The 18,731-nt window shown below is 42.2% G+C and overlaps 1 protein-coding gene across 10 annotated transcripts in view; it reads right to left on the bottom strand.

Annotated features, from left to right (window-relative positions):
- Positions 1-18,731, bottom strand: part of PTPRA (protein tyrosine phosphatase receptor type A) — a 163,193-nt gene that overhangs the window by 34,724 nt on the left and 109,738 nt on the right. For all 10 annotated transcript variants that reach the window (XM_040247805.1, XM_040247803.1, XM_040247800.1 and 7 more), the window contains 3 exons: positions 7,659-7,743; positions 6,457-6,530; positions 6,114-6,250 (listed from right to left, as the gene is read on the bottom strand). In XM_040247805.1, coding sequence (XP_040103739.1) covers positions 6,114-6,250; positions 6,457-6,530; positions 7,659-7,743 — 296 coding nt within the window. The remainder of the gene's footprint in view (positions 1-6,113; positions 6,251-6,456; positions 6,531-7,658; positions 7,744-18,731) is intronic.

Here is an 18,731-nt window from a genome sequence, read left to right as displayed (position 1 = left end):
TTTCTATGTTGACAGTACAGAATTTCATAATAGATGAGAGAAATCATTTAGCCACTTGGCTATCTAACAAATACTTTTCATTTTATTTTCTTTGCTATTGTAAGTAATGCTATAATGAACATCCTTGTAAAAATATATGTGTGGTTTTTCTTGTTAGAAGCTCATAAATTAGGTCAGATAGTATAAGCATCTGAAATTTGGTTGATACTGCCAAATTATCCTCCCAAAACTCTATCAACTTAAACTCCTCCTACCTGTGTATAAGATTGTCTTTACCCCCATACCTCTGTCCATAGTTGATATTGATCTTTGAAAATTTTCAAATCTAACAGGCCCCCAAAAATGGTTAGTTTTAATCTGGATTCCCTGATTCCTAGATATAGCTGAGTTTGTTTTCCTGTTTATAGACCATTTGCTTTTCTTCCCTGAACTGCCAATTTTTCTTCTGAAACGTTTTTTTCTCATAGGTTTGGAGAATCTCTGTACATTCTGGAAAATTCTCCTGTCTACCTGTAGCAAATAGTTTCTTCCAGTTGGCCACATTTTTAAGGTGTCATTTTTAAGAGACACTTAACATTTTAATATATTTATTATCTTTCAATCTATTCCGTTCTAGCTTCTGAATTTTGTGTTTTGTTTACAAAGGCCTTCCTCACTCTATGATTACAAGAATATTATTCTATGACAGTGGACACAAACTGCTGTTTGTCCTATGGTTATTTCTCCTCTTTCCTGTCAGGGCTGACCAATACAAGCACAGTCACACCATACCTACACTGTGCCATCTAAATTCTTCTAGGATTTTAAAACTCAGGAAAAAGCAGAGGCTTCCCTAGAGGGCCCAGAACCACCAAGATAGGATCTGCTCTGTCCAGGGGCTGGCTGTCTATCTCATCTTTTGATTCTGCCAGGTTCCCCAGTATCTTCCCAATTGATGGTTTTAATTTTTTGCTTAATTGAGATGACTTCTCTTGTCTTTAAACTGACTTAGCAGTTAGTAACAGAGGGTGGGGTTGTAGGTGAGAGACTGATGGGGGAAATGTGGGTGATGTGAACCTAATCACTGAGTTCAGATGAAGGGAAAGAACTGTTAGTCAATTTTCATTATGGGAAAGAGCAAGCCACTTATACCTCATGACTCTACAACAGTTACTTCAGTTACTGACTTGCGATCACGTGGGATGTGTTCTAGCTGATGGTAAAGGAATTTAGGGAGAGGGGAGTCCCAATTAAAAGGAGACAAGAGACATTGAAACCAAGTAACAGAATTATTTCTAACAATTTTAGACAACAAAACAAGAAAAAGACCAGCTCCAACATCAAATATTCATCTCCAAAGACACCATAAAACTCAGGGCCCTTCTATGACTGTGCTATGTATTTTGCTGAACCAAAAGTTAAGGTTTCAGAACTTTGCTGATTACTAAATGTTAAAGCCAATGGAATTCACATCTTTTCTTGGTTGGTCATGTGAAAGACAAGGCTTTCAATTATCTAGTGAGAAAATTATGTCTTAAGTTATCAAGTGAGATAATTGAAATGATGCAAAAATGAAACAGAACAGTTGGAGAAAACCAACTTCTAAAAATCTCTATTGTGCTTTTCACTGCATCCTGCTTTCATGATGAAAACTGTCCCAAAAACCCAGCTCCCACTGCTCATGGATAATCAGGATGCAAGCATAACACAGTCTGGAGGAAATATACATAAAGAAGGTAGAAAAGCAAAGAACTAACACCCAGAAGAAACTGCAGGAATTCACTGAGTTGGATCATCAAAAAACATAGGAATAACTGTTGATACAGATTTTAAGAATGTTAGATCAAGGAGGGATCTAATCCTAATTTTTGAATAGGGCCAGATTTCTAGTTATGGCATGGTTAACTGAACTTCTGCAGTTAGTGTACCTGCTTAGGAAACTGGCCACAATTCTAGTGGTGGAGTGGCCAGTTGGAACCTGGACTGAAAGCTGGGTTCAATGAAAAGCCAGAAAGCCCTTGGGACAAAGTGGGGGTGATAAGTGTTATAGGGATTCAACAGGTTCAACCTTCTTACTGACATCTTCATCATGTCCTTGATGGGATCTATAATGCATGCCTTAATAGAGGGTGCACATTGGTGAGGAAAGCACCTGAATCTTTTAGAAGGAACTGACATCAAAATAGGATTCTTGATCTTAGTGAGATGAAAAAAGCTTCAGAGGCCACACTATGACCTCCAGAACAAATGCAAGCTGCTGGAGCAATAATCTTCCTTTATCAAAAGGCTAGATCCCAGGTAAGTCACAGATATCCTAACTGCTACAGCAGACTTAAAAGTTGTGAGTAACAATGAGATAACCCATTTTTACATGTGTGAGTTTACTGATGGCATGAAGCAAGTGCTCAGTAACTACTAGTATTAACTATTCTGATGCTTCCTATTACTCCGCATATAAGTTACCAAATAGATGAGATGACAGTTTTTAGGAAGGTCAGTATATAGCATACACAAATCCTGTGGAGCTGCAGATCTGCAGTTGCTTTTCCACATGTGCTCGCCTTCCTAAAGATGAATATAACCCCCAGTTACTTTCTTGTTATCAGCAAGTAACAGGACTTGAAGAACAGGATATTATGTATCTTAGATGTACATGACAGACATAAAAACAAAAATATAGTGGCTTGCCACCTAGGCCAAGTTTTCTTAAAGTCAAAGGCCCACAGCGCGTCACTGTCTACCGTAAAGAACAAGTTGCTACTCCTTGCCCCTGTGCCCCCAACCTCTGCCCACTTGAAGGAGGAGGAGTGATGCTTGCTGGGCCATTACAGATTTTGGAGACAACACCTATCTCATGCTGGTGTCCTGCTCTGACTCATTTGTTGAGTGATCTGAAAAGAGAAGGCTCTCTAGCTGATCCAGGGCAGAGAAATGAATTCTGGGAGGTTCTGGGGGCCCTAAGTGTCTCTGATTAAAGCTGAGCAGGAGAACTGTAATGAAATAACCTTAGAATCTGTGGAAAAGATCATCATCCTGTCAGCAACATCATGCTTCTAGTTTAGCATTGGGCTCTGGTAATGATGTAAGCCTGGCCATGGGACACTAGATGTCGATGACCTTAACTGCTCATTATAAACTTAGTGTTGCTCAGTTGTGTCTGATTCTTTTGCAACCCCCTGGACTATAGCCCACCAAGCTCCTCTGTCCACGGGATTTTCCAGGCAAGAATACTGGAGTGGGGGGACATCCCTGGAAGGTCAGTGGCTAAGATTTCACACTCCCAACGCAGGGGGCCTGGGTTTAATCCTGGTCAGGGGACGAGATCCCACATGCCACAACTAAGAGTTCCCATGCCACAGCTAAAAAGATCCTGCATGCTACAACGAAGATCAAACATTCCGCATGCTGCGACTAAGACCTGACACAGCCAAATAAAGCAAAATAAAAAAAGAACACTGGAGTGGGTTGCCATTTCCTTCTCCACGGGATCTTCCTGATTCAGAGATCGAACCCACGTCTCCTGCACTGGCAGGCAGATTCTTTACCACTGAGCCACCTGGGAAGCCCAAACTTAGTATTATGTAAGTCTGTAGGCTATAAACTGGGACATGTCCAGAATTCAGCTGAAATGGATGTGTACAGAACACATGCCACACACCCACTCCTTCAGTAGATTCCACTGACTTCCTGATGACTAAGGGAGAAAAAAGTCCAGCCTAGTGTACAAATGGCTCCGTGAGTCATGCTAGCCCATTCTGGAGGTAGACTGCTATGGGATAATCTACTTAGGTACCACTCTGAGTAAAAGAGAAATTCATCTGGTGAACAGAACTTCAAGCAAGGTATCACACTATTCACTTCACTGGAGATCAAGATCTAAGCTGACCCCTGGGTAGTAGATAACTGGGACAAGAAAGACAGGAAATATGTATTACGCTCCCTGTGTATGCTCACCAGATGGCACTCACTGTAAGAAGCCAAGAGACGTTGATCAGCTCTTTCCCTCACCACCACAACTGCACATATGTGGCCATGGTAGCACAGTAACTGGCTGTCACAATACCTATCTGAATTTGCCTACTGTGCCTCTTAGGAACACCACCTCTACCCAGATATTTGTTATGGGATCTAAGGGAATTATCTCCAAACAAAGAATTCATTTCACAGAAAAAACATGGCTACAAGGTCACATACTCATTACTCAGAAGTAGCTTACACCATAATTACAAAACAACAGAATGCCTACTGGAGACCTAGCTATAGTGTTGAGGCTAGGGTGCTATCTTGTGGGATAAGGTGAAATGTTCTTAATCAATAAAGAGTATTAAATGGTAGTGTTCTTCTAACAGCCAGAAAAAGGGGTCCAAATTATTACTTAACTCTTCCCTGGTAAATGGTCTTCTGCTTCACCTCTTGCTTCCCTCCCATCTATTCTCCAAATTGTAGCTAGTGACTGTACTAGCTACTATACATCTCAGACTGTAAATCTAACCACATCACTCTCCACTCCAAGCCCTTCAGTGGTGGAGCAAATACCCCAATAATCATTGCTCCTTTCCTCCTTGCTACAAGAACTCCCATTCTATGGGTTATCCACTCGTCTTCTACATGACACAGGAATAACCTGGACTGGTCTCCACCAGGTGCAGTAAGTCTATTTCTCCCTTGCCTATGACTAGTTTGTGAAAGAATATGTGACCAGGTAAGTCCCCAGAAGCTTTTGGGAAAGTTTTCCTCACTAATAAAAGGAAACATACAGGAAGAAACAGTCACCCTTTTCCCCTCCATCTGTGCCTACAACTAGGGCAGCCATTACTTTTTTTGGGGGGCGTGATGCATGGTTTATGGGATCTTAGTTCCCCAACCAAGGACTGAACCCAGGCACTCAGCATAGAAGATGCAGTGTCCTAATCATTGGACCACCAGGGAATTCCCTGGGCAGCCATTTTGGCATCATGAGGGGACTCAGCCTAAGAAACAGGGCTGACACATGGCTGAGTGGAAAGGGATGAACGAGACTGAGAATTCAGCAAAGCCCAGGTTGACGAATTAGCCAAGTATGAAACGGTTCTTGTGTCCTCAAATCCACTCCCCTCTCCCTAATCATTACCACTTTACATCAGTCAGATCAGCACCTCTGGTCTAACTGCTGCAGCCCCTAACTGTATTTTCTGTTTCTATCCTGGTCTCCCCATTTTCTTTTCTATCCTGGCTATTCCCTAGCCACCAGTCTGAGTCATTTTTTCTAAAATACAAACCTGGCTGGTCTGTGGCTTACCACCTCTCTCATGACAGTCTACAGGATCTACAGTCTGGCTCAGTCTTCTACATTTTCATCTCCCTCAAGTCTCTGCCTTTCAGCCACTTGCAGCTTTTATTAGTCTTTGAATGTGCCTTCCCTCACCTACCGTCACTACTGACAGATTGATTCTGATATTCCCAGTACCTGGAATGTTGCCCATCTGCCTTTCCCCAACGCCCTTGCCTATGATTGGGTCTCAATTAAAACATCGTTTTTTTAAAAAGTAAATTCTGAATTAGTGGACTGGGATCAGCAACTGGTAGATCCACAAACATGGTCTGTTTTCTTGAGGGATTTATAAAACATACAAATGTAAACACTACCCAAGATGAGGCCTGTGCCCTGCAATCTGCCATGGTCCTCATTTTCCACAATGACTTCCTTCTATTGTCTACTCAAGACACCCTGGGACCCCTTGGCTCTAGACTCTAAAGGCCACACCTCCTAATATAGGTTTCCATGCCTCAGCACCAGTTCTTCATGTTCTATACTGCTGTTTGAACTTACACACCAAGTTCCCTGAATGCAGGGACTATCTGCTTTTGCTCCCCTCGCAAACCCCTGGCACCTCACATATATTAGATTCTGGATAAGTGAACAAAAGTAACAGACGAAATGATGAATGAATGGATAGATGGGTAGATGAGGGAGGCAAGGCAATTTCTTTTCATTTCCTGTCCATAATCACATAGGAAAGAAGTCAGATGAACTTGGTAAAAACTCCTCACCTCTTAACCCATTAGAAACCTGTTTTCTACCCCATCACTCAAAAGGCTTGACCGTAGGTCTGCCTTTCTCCCTGCTGATACACCAGCCTCAGCAAAGAACTCACGTTGAATTCCTCTCTGAAGAGCTTATTGTCATCAGCCATTCTCCGGTTAATCTCCTCTTCCAGCTTGTCCACAGGCAGGGGCGGATACTTCCTGTTGGTGCTTGGGGACCTGGCCAGAAGTGGTACGCTCTGGGGTTCTGCAGTGCATAAGGGGGAAGGTTGGTCAGGTGCCTTTGGGACACAGCCCTTCTCTGGAAACCAAATTATGGGCTCTAGCTCATGGGTCAGGCATCCAAACACTAGTGCTACTCTCAATTCTTTTTTCTTTTAGGATGGGGAAACTCCTATTTTCTTGATTCTTCTTCTCCATGAAAGTCCCCCATGTCATTCAGGGGTGTCTTACCCACATCCTCAGTGCGGCCATTGGATAAGCGGAAAGAATTGGAATGGCTCCCAGCTTGCTTGTATTTCTTAAACCTAATGAGAAAATGTTCACAGTGAAACACTAAGCATGGAAGAGAGACTAATCACTGGTTTGTAGTTCCACTTATCAATTCAGCCTTTACACACTGAAGCAGCTCCAGTGGAGACTGAGCACCTCAGTGTGCTCTTGCTTAAGCACACTAGAATTCAACCCTGGGGACCCCCCACAGTATGTTCTCACTGGAATGGCTCCTTTGCACAGTTCCAGGATTTGCTGCAAATCACAGCCACACCAGATAGAGACACTGAGTAGGATATATGGGTATAATAAAGTGGAGGGAGATAAAAGAGTATCAAACAAAAATCCTGATACTTTCTGGGTGTAATAAGAGAGAAACTCAGAACTTCAGACTTGGTGGAACAGGTCTGGCCACAAGTCTCCTGCAGAAAGATAGGAGACACAAGACAAACTATAGGGGTGTACGAGGTTCCCCTCTCTTTATCCATACAGAAGAACAGAGGGAGCCCAGAGCAGCTTAAGCCAAAAATAAGGGCAGAGTTAAACTTAGTCAAGGCAGTGACTCCAGTAGGAAAAGAAAAAATGTACCTCCCACTTCCCTCCCTTGGGTTTCCCTTCCTGGCTTTTGCTCCCTGTTTGAGGAGTAGTATCTAGAAGACCCTGGAAGAAAGTCAGGAACAGGAACCCTGTTGCTTACATGGTTCAGTCCAGCACGCCGAGTCAGGGGCCCTAGAAGGGTTTGGAGTCAAAGCCCCAACCAGAAATAAAGTAGACCTTAACTGAACACATAACCTCCACTGGGGCGCTATCAGGGGTTGTTTCAATAGGGCTAGATCTGAAGACCTTAAAATGCCGATCAGTAACAACAGACTGTGGCATCTTCCCTCAACCTCTAAACCACCGTCCTGGGCTTTAGGATGAACTGGAGTTGAGGGACTGGACTTGGGACAGATGGAAGCAAAAGGAAGGGGCTGGGTGTTAAGACAATATAAAATTTTAACAACATTTTTAAGCAGAATTTTAATCTTAGGAAAGCTACATGAGTCATTCCCTCTATCCTATTCATTGCCCTTATCCTACTGTCTTTTGGACTTGTGGGCTTATCGAGAACCTGGGGTACTGAAACAGAGTCCACAAGAATGCAGAAGCATCAGCATGCTCACCTTAACATGTACAAAACTATGATAATAAACACGATCACTAGCAGAGAGGACAGGGCCACCATCACTGCAATAATTGGCGTCTCATCTGAAATCAAGAGAACAAAACATGTTGTTAACCACTGTAGGTAATGGAAGCCTTGAGTCCCCTGCTCAGGGAAACACTCAGATGAGGAAGAACAGCTCTTCCAAATGGTTATATATCGACAGATGGTTGGGCATGGGGAGGAGGAGAGGGAGAAATGAGAAGAGTGCCAGCCTAGGGCTACTGGGTGAAGAGGAAGGTAAAGGCCTAGGGTGACATGCCCACCCAACCTGACTTATCATACATATGTTTATTCTCTGTTTCCTTACATTAGAATGAAAGTTCTTTGAAGGCAGAGACTGCTTCTTTCATTGCTACAGAGCCTAAGACAAAACCAGTGCTCAGCCTGTAAGAAATACTCAAATGTTTGAAAGCATGAACACATCCAATCCTGATGGCAAGCTGGGGTGGAGGCCCAACAGTGTACTTTCTCCCAGGCTCAGTGGGTTCCATGAAGATGGGAGAGAAAGGAAAAAGGACACCTTTCCTATCATAAATGCAAAGAGTTTCCTGGAACAGAGAATACTGTTCCTGATTAAAGCAAGGAGACATTAGTGGATCTTTAAAGACTGTGTGTCTAAAACTGCTGGTTACTCTTTTCTGCCTCTTTCCACAGTCATCCTTTTCTACCTCTTTCCACCAGGACCCCAACTACACCAACATCTGGCCTGGAGGAGATACAGCAACTCTGCCCTCCATTCCACAGGGCCTGGCTTCCTTTCCACCCCATAATGAGCCTCACCCTCCTCCTGCACTTTCATGGCCCTGCCACGAACTATACAACCAGTATGAATTTGTAACTATCTTCACCATCTTCCACCCTTTCTAGCAGCATCACTTTCTGCCCTCTACAGCAGATCCCTCCATGTAAAAGCCAATCCTACCACATGTGGTCTGTATTACATCTGTTACTGTCACCTCAAGTATCTGTCTTCTTGACCTCACTGACCTGCTTCCTACCACCAATAGCCAGTCCCATGTCTCTCTTCACAGTTACCTTATAAAACAGTTGTCTTCTCTAACCTCTTACCTCCGGGTACTCCATACTCTAGTTTGCTGACACCTACCCTGAGTGCACCCTTTAAATTCCTCATGAAGGACACCAACAAATGGCATATTGCCAAATCCAACGGAAACATTCCCACCCTCATCTGATTCAACCTCTTACTAGCATTCATCCAAAAAAAATTTATGGGCCCACACTGTATGCCAGACACTGTTCCATTCATTGGGAATAGAGAAGTGATTAAACAGACAACTGACAGAGAGCTGACATTCTGGGGGAAGAAGGAGAAAGCTGATCATAAACAATTTCAGAGATAAGATACAGGATGAAAAGAAGGGTAAGGGGATACAGAGTTGATGGGCTTTGGGAGAGGGCAGTGGCTAGCTATGTCAGAGTAGTCTGGGAAGGTCTGAAGTAATTACACTGAAGTGAAGTGAAGTTGCTCAGTCATGTCCGACTCTTTGTGACCCCATGGACTGTAGCCTACCAAGCTCCTCAATCCATGGAATTCTCAGTTACACTGAGCAGAGGTGTAAATAATGTGAAGAAGTGTATCACAAAAAGGTCTGTGCAAAGAGTTTTCTAGGCCCAGGGACTAGTGAGCATAAGAGTCCTTAATAGTTTGGTGGGTTCAAGGAAGAGCACAAAGACCAGTTTTGGTACAAGATGTGGCTGGAGAGTTGGGCAGGAAAGAGAAGACTGTACGCCACGGTAATGAGTGTGGATTTAATTCTGAATGTGATGAGAAACACTATGTGATTGGGGAATTTGAACAGGGAAGATATATAAGTAGATTTACATTCTTAAAAAGATCAGGTAGGCAAACTAACTTGTAAGTAGCAGTCTTAAGGAAGGAGATAACCCAGGAGAATGTGGTGTCATGAAAGCCAAGAAGAGGTTTTCAAGACAGTGGGAGTAATCAACTCAAATACTATAGACAGATTAAGTAGGATGAAAACAGAGAAGTGAAACTTGATTCGACAAGAGGGCAGTTATTGGTAACCTTTTCAAAAGAGTGGTTTCAGTTAAGTTATTGAAAAAGCCCAAATGGAATGAAATAAAGATGGAAAGAAAAGACAGTGAGACACCGATTCCTTATCTGAGGTGAGGACTTGCATCATCAACAGATGCAGAGAAAAGCAGCAGCTGGAGGCAGAGGCAAGATGGAAAGTTTGTCTGTTTTTAAAAAGATGGGAAATATTATACCAAGCTTCTTTGTTGATGGCAGTTTTCAAACATACCCTGGTATGTGAATCTCATATTAAAATGAGCATTCAAACTGGCTGACTACTCCCTCCTCTTTGAAGAACTTTCTTCTCTTCAGTTTCCATGAGAAAGCATTCTTTCTGTCCCTTGGCTGCTTCATATTTTTCCTCATCAGTTGTTCCTTTTCTCACACAGAACTTTAAATGTCTGATTTACTCAGGGCTTTGTCCTTGGCACTCTTCTCAATACTCCTCCAGTTGATCAGACCAGGCTGGAAGCTCAAGTTATATGCTAGCAATTTCCACATTTGCACTGCTTGGTCAGATTTTTCTTTAAACTTTTCTGAAACTATCTTACCTTACTTTAAATTTCACAGGAAATGCCACCTTCCTGCATTAAAAAAAATTTCCTTCACCAGTAACTCAGTAGTTAGCACTGCCATCCATCCACCCTACTGCTCACCTAAGAATTGTAAGAATTCCCTTAATTTCTTCCTTAGGCTTATCTTCTATATGCAACTCAGCTGCAAGTAATATTTTATTTATTAGAAAAAATAGTCTCTCATCTTATTTATTTATTGGGCTGTGTTGTGTCTTAGCTGTGGGGCTTGGGCTTAGTTGCTCTGTGGCATGTGGGATCTTCGTTCCCTGACCAGGGATTGAACCTCAGTCCCTTGCATTGCAAGACAGATTTTAAACCACTGGATCACCAGGGAAGTCCCTGCAAGTAATGTCTTGGTACTAAAACCAACATCTCAAATTTGTCTGCCTTTTTTCCCTTCTGTTGCTATCACTCTGGTCTAAATCTCTGTCCTTTCTTATCTGAATCACAGTAAGCCACTATCCCTTGCCAGTCCACTTTCCACAAAGCAGGGACAGTGATCTTGAAGAAAGCAAATCAGATCATAGTCTCCACTTATGTAAAACCTTCCAAGGTTTCCCAGGCTTTTAGACTGAAATCTAATATCCTTACCTTGACAGTAACAACCTCCCCCATTTAGCCCCTGCTTTTTCTGTCTCCTCCATTTTTTCCTTGCTCACTAAATTTCAGTCATTGGTAGCCTTCCATGCTGGGTTTGCTCCTTCCTTGGGCCTTTGAACCCTATTCCTTCTACTGTATTTAGCCTCCATTCTTTACCTGGCTAACTTCTAGTCATTTGAAAAGACCCTGATGCTGGGAAAGATTGAAGGTGGGAGAAGGGGATGACGAAGGATAAGATGATGGCAGCACCAACTCAATGGACATGAGTTTGAGTAAACTCTGGGAGTTGGTGATGGACAGGGAGGCCTGGTGTACTGCAGTCCATGAGGTCGCAGAGTCGGACACAACTGAGTGACTGAACTGAACTGAACTCCTAGTCATTCAGTTCTCATTTCAAGTATTACTTTTTTCCAGAGAGGTCTTTTCTGACTTAACATTAAATCAGGTAGGTCTTAGTTTCCCTATCTCTAAACTCAGTTATTCTAAAGATTAAATGAGATTATCCACGTAAAGTTCTCGGCACAGTAATTTGCACACAATTACGTACACAGTCAATATTAGCTATTATTTTTTTTTTATTATTTGCACAGAAAACTGTTATTTCCTTTGAAAATACCCCTCACATTCTGTATTTATTTAAGTAAAGTTGATTATGAGTATCCCTCCTTTATACCCTAAATTCCACAAAGGCAAGGATTATATACTTGCTTTGCTTCTCACCATATACTTAACACCTAGCACAGAATTTCACGCATACTGGGTGCTGAACAAATACTAGATGGACTATACCGAGTGAATGAATAAAAGAATTAATGATTTATCACCATATTATGTCTCAGTTCAATGCCAATCACAGAGGGCTGTATATCAGGTATTAAAAGAAGGTAATTAGAAGACATCTGACTCAAGATAGTGGGCGAAATCCACATTTTTTTTTTTCTCTTGCCAAAAGGACACTGAAATGACAGAAGAAATAGAGTGGCATCAGCAGACCAGAAACTTTGAGGGATTTGTGGAAGACAAAGCAGATGGAATTAGACTGCTAAAGAGATGAGAGCTAAAAGAAACTCCAGTAGAGAGGGAGTATTAATTCTCCCAGCCTGGGCCGAGAAACACCTTAAACTCAGAGTCAACCAGGACTAGGGATAAAAGTAGGCTCTGAGGTAGCAGGGTATTTAACCAAAGGCTCACCAACCACAGCTTGTATACAGACAGGCTGTGGTATCTAACCCTGATTCAGCTGGAAAAACAATGCTCTATACAGACAGGAAGTGTGCTGATGGCTCCTTTATTAAATATATATAAATAAATAGAAGTTGCATATATATTTTATACCTTATATGGAAAACTTTCAAACTCCCTCAGGGGAAAAGAGAACACTACAATAGATCCCTAGGCACTTATTATTTCACTTCAACAGTATCATCACATGCCAGTTTTTCCATCTTTACCAGGTCTGGGTTTCTTAGCTGCACACTAATTAACACTGTGGGATAACTAATTCTCTGTTGTAGGGGGTTGTCGTGTGCACCACAGGATGTTTAACAATATTTCTGGTCTCTAGCTACTAGATGCCAGTAGAAAACCCTTAATTGTGATGACCAAAATCAGCTTCTGTGGTTTAGTCGCTAAGTCGTGTCCTACTCTTTGGGATCCCATGGACTGTAGCCTGCCAGGCTCCTCTGTCCATGGGATTTTCCACGCAAGAATACTGGAGTGGGTTGCCATTTCCTTCTCCAGGGAACCTTCCTGACCCAGGGGTTGAACACGGGCAGGTGGACAACACAGCCACCAGGGGAAGCCCCAAAATCACCTTCAGATGTTGCCAAGTGTTTTCTAGGGGAAGAGTCACCCTGAACTGAGAACCACTGGTCTATACCCGTTGCATATATTAAGGCAAATCTGAGACATATCATTTCAACTGTAGTTACTTCAGTATGTATCACTAAAAGATAAGAATTCTTAACATATTCATAATGCCATTACCCTACTGTAAGCACATTACAGTCCCCTCAGTGCTCCAGAGCAAAGTTCAACCAGAGTCCTACAGAAGACTGTAACAAACGTCAAGGACAGAAGAGGTAATATAAGAAATAGGGTAAATCTTCAAAATATACTGCAATTTCTGCAAGAGGACCCCGTATCAATTTAAAATAGCCACTATAAAATGAGAAGCAATCTCACACTTATCAGGATGGCTATTATTATAAAAGGTCCTAGAATATAATAAGTGTTGGCCAGCACTGGTAGAAAAGTAAAAATGGTGTAGCTGCTGTGGAAAACAGTATGGCAGTTCCACAAAAAATAGAATTACCATATGATCCAGCAATTCCACTTCCGGGTATATGCTCAAAAGAATATCCATGTTCTTAACAGCATTAGTCATAACAACTAAAGTGTAGAAGCAACCAAATGTCCTCTGACAGATGAATGGATAAGCAAAACATGGCATATGTATACAATGAAATATTTTTAGCCTTAAAAAGTAAGGAAACATATGTTACAATGTAGGGATGAATCTTGAAGACATTAAGCTAAGTGAATAAGTCAGTCACAAAAGGACAAATATGGTATGATTTCACTTCTATCAGAGCAGTGAAATTCACAGAAACAGAAAGTTTCAGGTGTACAGAATGATGATCTGACTTACATCATGAAACAATTATCACAGTAAGTTTAGGGAACATCCATGATTTATACGGACACAAAATTAAATATAGAGAAAAAATTCTTTTCTTGCATGAGAACACTTAGAATTTCCTCTTTTGTTTTTAACATACAGTAGTGCTACTTATCGGAGAAGGTGTTGGCATCCCACTCCAGTACTCTTGCCTGGAAAATCCCATGGATGGAGGAGCCTGGTGGGCTGCAGTCCATGGTGTCGCAAAGAGTCAGACATGACTGAACGACTTCACTTTCACTTTTCACTTTCATGCATTGGAGAAGGAAATGGCAACCCACTCCAGTGTTCTTGCCTGGAGAATCCCAGGGATGGGGGAGCCTGGTGTGCTGCCGTCTCTGGGGTCACACAGAGTCGGACATGACTGAAGAGACTTAGCAGCAGCGGCAGTACTACTTATAAGCAATAGTTAGAACCGGATATGGTGCAACGGATTGGTTTCAAATTGGGAAAGCAGTACGTCAAGGCTGTATATTGTAACCATGCTTATTTAACTTATATGCAGAGTATATCATGCGAAATGCTGGGCTGGATGAGTCATAAGCTGGAACCAAGACTACCAGGAGAAATATCAACAACCTCAGATATGCAGATAACACCACCCTAATGGTATAAAGTGAAGAGGAACTAAATAGCCTCATGATGAAGGTGAAAGAGGAGAATGAAAAAGCTGGCTTAAAACTCAACATTCAAAAAACTAAGATCATGACATTCAGTCCCATTACTTCGTGGCAAATAGATGGGAAAAAAATGGAAACAGTGGCAGATTCTATTTTGTTGCACTCTAAAATCACTGCCGACAGTGACTGCAGCCATGAAGTCAAAAGACACTTTCTCCTTGGAAGAAAAGCTACCACAAACCTAGACAGCATATTCAAAAGCAGAGACATCACTTTGCCAACAAAGGTCTGTATAGTCAAAGCTATGATTTTTCTCGTAGTCATGTATACATGTGAGATTTGGACCATAAAGAAGGTTAAGTGCCAAAGAATTGATGATTTTGAATTGTGGTGCTGGAGAAGACTCCTGAGAATCCCTTGGACAGCAAGGAGATGGAACCAGTCAATTCTAAAAGAAATCAACCATGAATATTCATTGGAAGGACTGCTGCTAAAGCTCTAATACTTTGGCCACCTGATGTGAAGAGCTGACTCATCGGAAAAGACCCTGATGCTGGGAAAGACTGAAGGCAAAAGGAGAAGGGGGCAACAGAGGATGAGATGGTTGAATGGCATCACTGACTCCATAGACATAAGTCTGAGCAAATTTCGGGAGATAGTAAAGGACAGGGAAGCCTGGCAGGCTGCAGCCCATGGGTTCACAAAGAGATGGACAGGACTTAGTAACTGAACGACACTAACAAGTGCTGATTACGTACATCCCTAGGACTTACTGCCTTTATCCAATTCCCTCTCCCCCTACTCCCCACCTCTGGTAACCAAAATCTGATCTCTTTTTCTATGAGTTTGCTGGAAAAACATTTTAATTCTCCCAAGCGTTCAGGCCAGAACAGTCCTCAATCATTAAAGTCAGATTTTACCTCTTGACATCTGAATTATACCCATGTTTTTTTAAATACAGTTAAAGATAATACAGATAGTAAAGATGTCCCAGCCCTGTGTGACAGAAGGAGACTCAGATCTATTAATAAAAGAGGAGAGAATTTACAGCTTCCTGTATCAAATCTCAGACTTGGAGACAGGCTCATAATCCAGTCACCATACTAGGTAGGGCTCCTCCGAAACCAGACAGACTCATCATCTCATTGTGCTTATTAGCCTTGTCCTGGTCTGGGCTCTCTGGAGATATGGCCTTATATGATGCAGCCAAGGCAGGAACGGTGCCCTGCCACTCCCATCCCAACACCCCACTCCCCAACCATCCATTCTAGCAGAAGTTCAGCATTTAAAGGGCAGCATTTTAAAAGTACTAAAATGGTGTTCTGGGACAACAGTTGTCTATTTGCTTATACTCCCTTTCCAAGAAAACAAAGGGCATATTATTCTAAGGGCTCATAAATGGCAACCCACTCCAGTATTCTTGCCTGCAGAATCCCTTGGACAGAGGCGCCTGGTGGGCTACAGTCCATGGGGTCGCGAAAGAGTTGGACATGACTCAAGTGACTGAACATATGTAGACAAGTCAATCATCCAAAGTCTGAAGACACCCCTGGTCAACTGCAACATAATCAGTAAAGTAAAGGCCATACTCCTCTAGCCTCAACTCCTAAGGCCCATTTTTTTGTCTTGTCTTCATACTTTTTGGCAGAAATATTTACCAACTCTCAAAGGCACCATCATTTTAAGAGCTTCTTCATAGGTTGTAAAGTGCTCTAAAAACAGTGAAAGTCATCAAGTTGCCTCAAGTGCCCAAACCTCTGGGGTGAACCCAAACACTGCTGTCTTGGGCCAAATTACATTTGGAAGCCTTATTTTCTATTACTCATTCATCTTCCCTAAGGCCTCTGGAGTTAGCTTTCTTAAACAATAATCTGACCATCTTCCTTCCTTCCATTACATCACCAGGAGACACCCTGAGCTTAATGCACCACTAAGGCTACCTCCTCCTACTTCCCACCTCATGCAAGTTAACCATGCACAGTTCCTCAAACACATGACTGGCTCTTTCATGTCTCCTCGCTTTTACTCTATCTCATGCACCCCCATTTTCCTCAGTTACTATATTAAACTACACAAAACTCACCATCATGCCTCCTTCCCACTCCCCATGTATAGTGAGCCTTTTAAGTTCTCCTCATAGCACTTTGTATGGTATATTCAATAGTATGTAGCTGAGTAGACTTTGATTCTTGGTGTTCACATGCTTCTTCCATGAGACAGGGAACACTGCTCGCTCACAGAATCTTCAACATCTCATAGGTGCTGAGTGAATATATTATTAAAGGTGCTTACAGAAAACCACTGGGCTTCCCTGGCAGCTCATCAGTAAAGAATTTGCCTGCAATGCAGGAGATCTGGGTTCCATCCCTGGATCAGGAAAACTCCCTGGAGAAGGAAATTGCAACCCACTCCAGTATTCTTGCCTGGGAAATCCCATGGACAGAGGACCCTGGTGGGCAAGAGTCAGGCACGACTTAGTGACTAAACCACCAAAACAGAAAGCCATTATAAATGAAGTTCACTTAATAACGTCACTTACATCAAGATATCTCTTTAACGAGAATGTCAGCCCCTTTCTAGATTCCAATTCTAGAAAAGAATTGAAAGAGAAAGCCAGGGGAGCAGGTGATCTGATCTGAGACCTGAGAAATTTTAAGGAGCCTCTCTAGGATGCAACAGAATGTTTATCCTGCCTGGTTGTAGAACTCTGTAGTTCGAGAACTCCTTCACAAATACTAACAGGGTACTATTCCAGATCTAAAAAACAAAAATAAAAACAAAAAAACTCAAGTTATATAAATGATTACATCTAAAATAATTTATGGTTAGAAAAGTTTTAGCCTGTACTCTTGCTATTTAACAAATATCAGTTATAAGGTCTTCATATAAAAACCCTACTTTTAAAAACATTCAGATGGTCAAGAATCCACCTGCAATGCGGGAGACCTGGGTTCGATCCCTGGGTTGGGAAGATCCCCTGGAGGAGGGCATGGCAATCCACTCCAGTATTCTTGCCTGGAGAATCCCCATAGATAGACTATGGAATCTGGTGGGCTACAGTCCATGAGGTTGCAGAGAGTCGGACACAACTGAGTACCAAGCACACAGCACATTAAAAAGTAAGATGAGACAAGTTTATGCAGAATTTTGTTTAAAAGATACAGGACAGAGAATGACCTAATGTGGTAGCAAGCTGCAGTGTAACCTTGCCTTGGGATACTGTGGAGCACCCTTGTTCCCACAGTTCTGACTGGATGGCTGAGATTCCCGATCCTTTAGTCACCCATCTAAGTAACAGTAACAGAGTGGCAGCAGTAGCAGGAGTTGCTGAGCAGCTGCTATATGCTGACCCAGTACTAGTTTAATGTCACTTCATTTCTCACAACAACCCTATGGAGGAAATTTTGTTCCCATCCTATCTTGCAAATGGCAAAAGAAGACAAAGTACCTACCCCCACCCCTGCCATAAGTGGTAGAGTCAACACGCAAACTCACATGGTCTAGCTCCAAAGCTCACACAGACTAATGCCCTTGCTCTGATATCATGGCATCTTATTTTTCACCCCCTACCCAATTCTCCTGCCATCACTGCCTCACAGGTACATCAAATCTCTGTCTCAGAGTCTATTTCCCCTAGAACAAAACTAATAAAATTGGGATTTCAAACTATCAATGACTAAATAACAACTGGAGAGTATACTCATGACCACTGTATTTTGGTAGATAATGCTAGAATTAGCTTTAATATATTACTGTATATTACACAAATCATCCAGTCACACAAACTAACACCAGTGAAAATGTTTTAAAAGAAAAGCTTGTTACAAAAGAACAAATACTGTGAATACACTAAAATGAGGTACATAGACAAATTTATAGAGATAGAAAGTATATTAATGGTTACCAGGGGCTAGGGGAAAAAGAAACATGGAGTTATTGCTTAATGCGCTACAGAGTTTTCAGTTCAGTTCAGTCGCTCAGTCGTGTCCAAACTCTTTGCGACCCCATGAATTGCAGCACTCCAGGCCTCCCTGTCCAGCACCAACTCCCGGAGTTCACTCAGACTCACGTCCATTGAGTCAGTGATGCCATCCAGCCATCTCATCCTCTGCTGTCCCCTTCTCCTCCTGCCCCCAATCCCTCCCAGCATCAGAGTCTTTTCCAATAAGTCAACTCTTCGCATGAGGTGGCCAAAGTACTGGAGTTTCAGCTGTAGCATCATTCCTTCCAAAGAAATCCCAGGGCTGATCTCCTTCAGAATGGACTGGCTGGATCTCCTTGCAGTCCAAGGGACTCTCAAGAGTCTTCTCCAACACCACAGTTCAAAAGCATCAATTCTTCGGTGCTCAGCCATCTTCACAGAGTTTTAGTCTGAGATAATTAAAAAATAATTTGGGGACAGATGGTAGTGATGATTGTGTAACAATGTGAATGTACTTAACGCCACTGAACTATGTGGTTAAAATGGTAAATCTTATATTTTTCAAAATTAGGAAAA

The sequence above is a fragment of the Oryx dammah genome, unplaced genomic scaffold, assembly GCF_014754425.2.
Source record: "Oryx dammah isolate SB20612 unplaced genomic scaffold, SCBI_Odam_1.1 HiC_scaffold_10, whole genome shotgun sequence".
Taxonomy (NCBI): domain Eukaryota; kingdom Metazoa; phylum Chordata; class Mammalia; order Artiodactyla; family Bovidae; genus Oryx; species Oryx dammah.
Note: the sequence above shows the minus strand (reverse complement) of the source record. Positions and strands in the feature narration are given on the sequence as shown.